Source organism: Octopus bimaculoides, chromosome 24, assembly GCF_001194135.2.
Source record: "Octopus bimaculoides isolate UCB-OBI-ISO-001 chromosome 24, ASM119413v2, whole genome shotgun sequence".
NCBI lineage: Eukaryota > Metazoa > Mollusca > Cephalopoda > Octopoda > Octopodidae > Octopus > Octopus bimaculoides.
Genome location: NC_069004.1, coordinates 25,954,038 through 25,956,049, shown reverse-complemented (window position 1 = coordinate 25,956,049; position 2,012 = coordinate 25,954,038). Strand labels below are relative to the sequence as shown.

The 2,012-nt window shown below is 39.8% G+C and overlaps 1 protein-coding gene across 1 annotated transcript in view; it reads right to left on the bottom strand.

The window, feature by feature from the left end:
- LOC106872638 (NAD(P) transhydrogenase, mitochondrial) overlaps window positions 1-2,012 on the bottom strand; it is an 81,088-nt gene that overhangs the window by 5,061 nt on the left and 74,015 nt on the right. The window contains exon 14 of the mRNA XM_052976286.1: window positions 192-456. Coding sequence (XP_052832246.1) covers window positions 192-456 — 265 coding nt within the window. The remainder of the gene's footprint in view (window positions 1-191; window positions 457-2,012) is intronic.

The following is a 2,012-nucleotide window of genomic DNA, read 5'->3' as shown; positions in this document are numbered from 1 at the left end:
ATCATCGTCGTCGTTTAACGACTAATTTTTTATTCTCGCTGGACCACTGGTGGTAAATTAAATTTCTAAAATTTATTTTGCTGCCCTATGATTAATAATCGTATATATACATTTACTTTATTCATGGGGTAAACAAACTAGCATTGGTTTCATACCGAGAGTGAAAATTGCTAAGTCAGAAGGACACTCACCTGCTACGGGATGTATTCCAAAACGGACATTCTTGCCTTTGCTTGTGAGGAGAGTGATCATCTCAGCAATAGGGTACTGAGCCTTGGCAACACACAAGCCATAACCGGGGACAATGATGATATTTTTGGCATTAGCAATCAGTTCGGAAGTTCCTTCGACATCTATTTCAGTGTGTGTTCCTGTGATACTCATCGGTTTGCCTCCGCCAGTCGAGCTGGTTCCATAGCCTCCAAGGATTACATTGGGAAGGGAACGGTTCATAGCCTGGAATGGAAAAACAAATAGATAAATAAATGCACAAATTTTTCTTTAACCCTTTAGCATTTCAACTGGCCAAAATGTTTTCTACCAGCCTTATGTTCAAACTGACCAGATCTAGCCTCTCACACCTACCCTACAATGTCATGCTAAAAGTAAAGGATCCATTAAAATCTTGAAGCTCTGAGATATCTTATGTTTTGCTGGTTTTCAGTCATAAGACTGCGGCCATGCTGGGGCACCGCCTTGAGGAATTTTAGTTGAACTAATCGACCCCAGGATTTATTTTGCTTTTTAAGCCTGGTGCTTACTCTATTGGTCTCTTTTGTCAAACTGTTAAGTGACGGAGGACGTAAACACACCAACACTGGTTGTCAAGCAGTGGTGGGGGACAAGTACAGACACATAATATATGAGCTTCTTTCAGTTTCCATCTAATCACAAGGCTTTGGTTGGCTCAAGGCTACAGTTGAAGACACTTGCCCAAGGTGCCACACAATGAGACTGAACCCAGAGCCACATGGTTAGGAAGCAAACTACTTACCACACAGTCACATCTGCACCTATAAAGGTTAAGAATTTCATTTCACAACCAGAGTTCAGGTTCAACCTCGCTGCATGGCAACTTAGGAAAATATTTTCTACAACAATCAATGCATTGTGAATATGTAAGCTTCAGGCTTCCACACACTTTCTGTTTATATCATCATTTAACATCCACTTTTCTATGCCTGCATGGGTCAGATGGAATTTGTTAAAGCAGATTTTTCTACAACCAGAAACCATTCCCAGAAAGGTAATATTTTTCGATGGCTAGACATGTTTTATGTGAAAAACTGGTAGTGAAAAGCCTTGCTTGTATCATCATCATCACCATCATTATTATTATTATTATTATTATCATCAAGTTGACGAGCTGGCAGAATTATTAGCACACCAGGCAAAATGCTTAATGGTATTTCATCTGTCTTCACGTTCTGAGTTCAAATGCCACCAGGGTTGACTTTGCCTTTCATCCTTTCAGGGTCGATAAACTAAGTACCAGTTACACACTGGTTTCGATGTAATAGACTTAATTCCTTCCCCCCAAATTTGAGGCCTTGTGCTTCCAGTAGAAAGAATTATTATTATTATTATTATGTCCATGTTTACATTATGAGCTCAAATTCCACCACCGTCGACTTCGCCTTTCATCTTTTTGGGGTTGATAAATTAAGTACCAGTGAAACACTGGGGCCAATGTACTCGACTAGCCCCCCCCCTCCTCCAAAATTTCAGGCCTTGTGCTTTTAGTAGAAAGGATTATTATTACTACTATTTCATCCGTCTTTACATTATCTCAAATTCTGCCAAGGTTGACTTTGCCTTTCATCCTTTGGGGGTTGATAAAACCAGTACCAGTTGAGTACTGAGGGATCGATGTAATCAACTTACCCTTTCCCATGAAATTGCTGGCCTTGTGTCTTAAGCAGAAATCATCATCATCATTATTATTATTATTATGTCCATGTTTACATTATGAGCTCAAATTCCACCACCGTCGACTTCGCCTTTCATCTTTT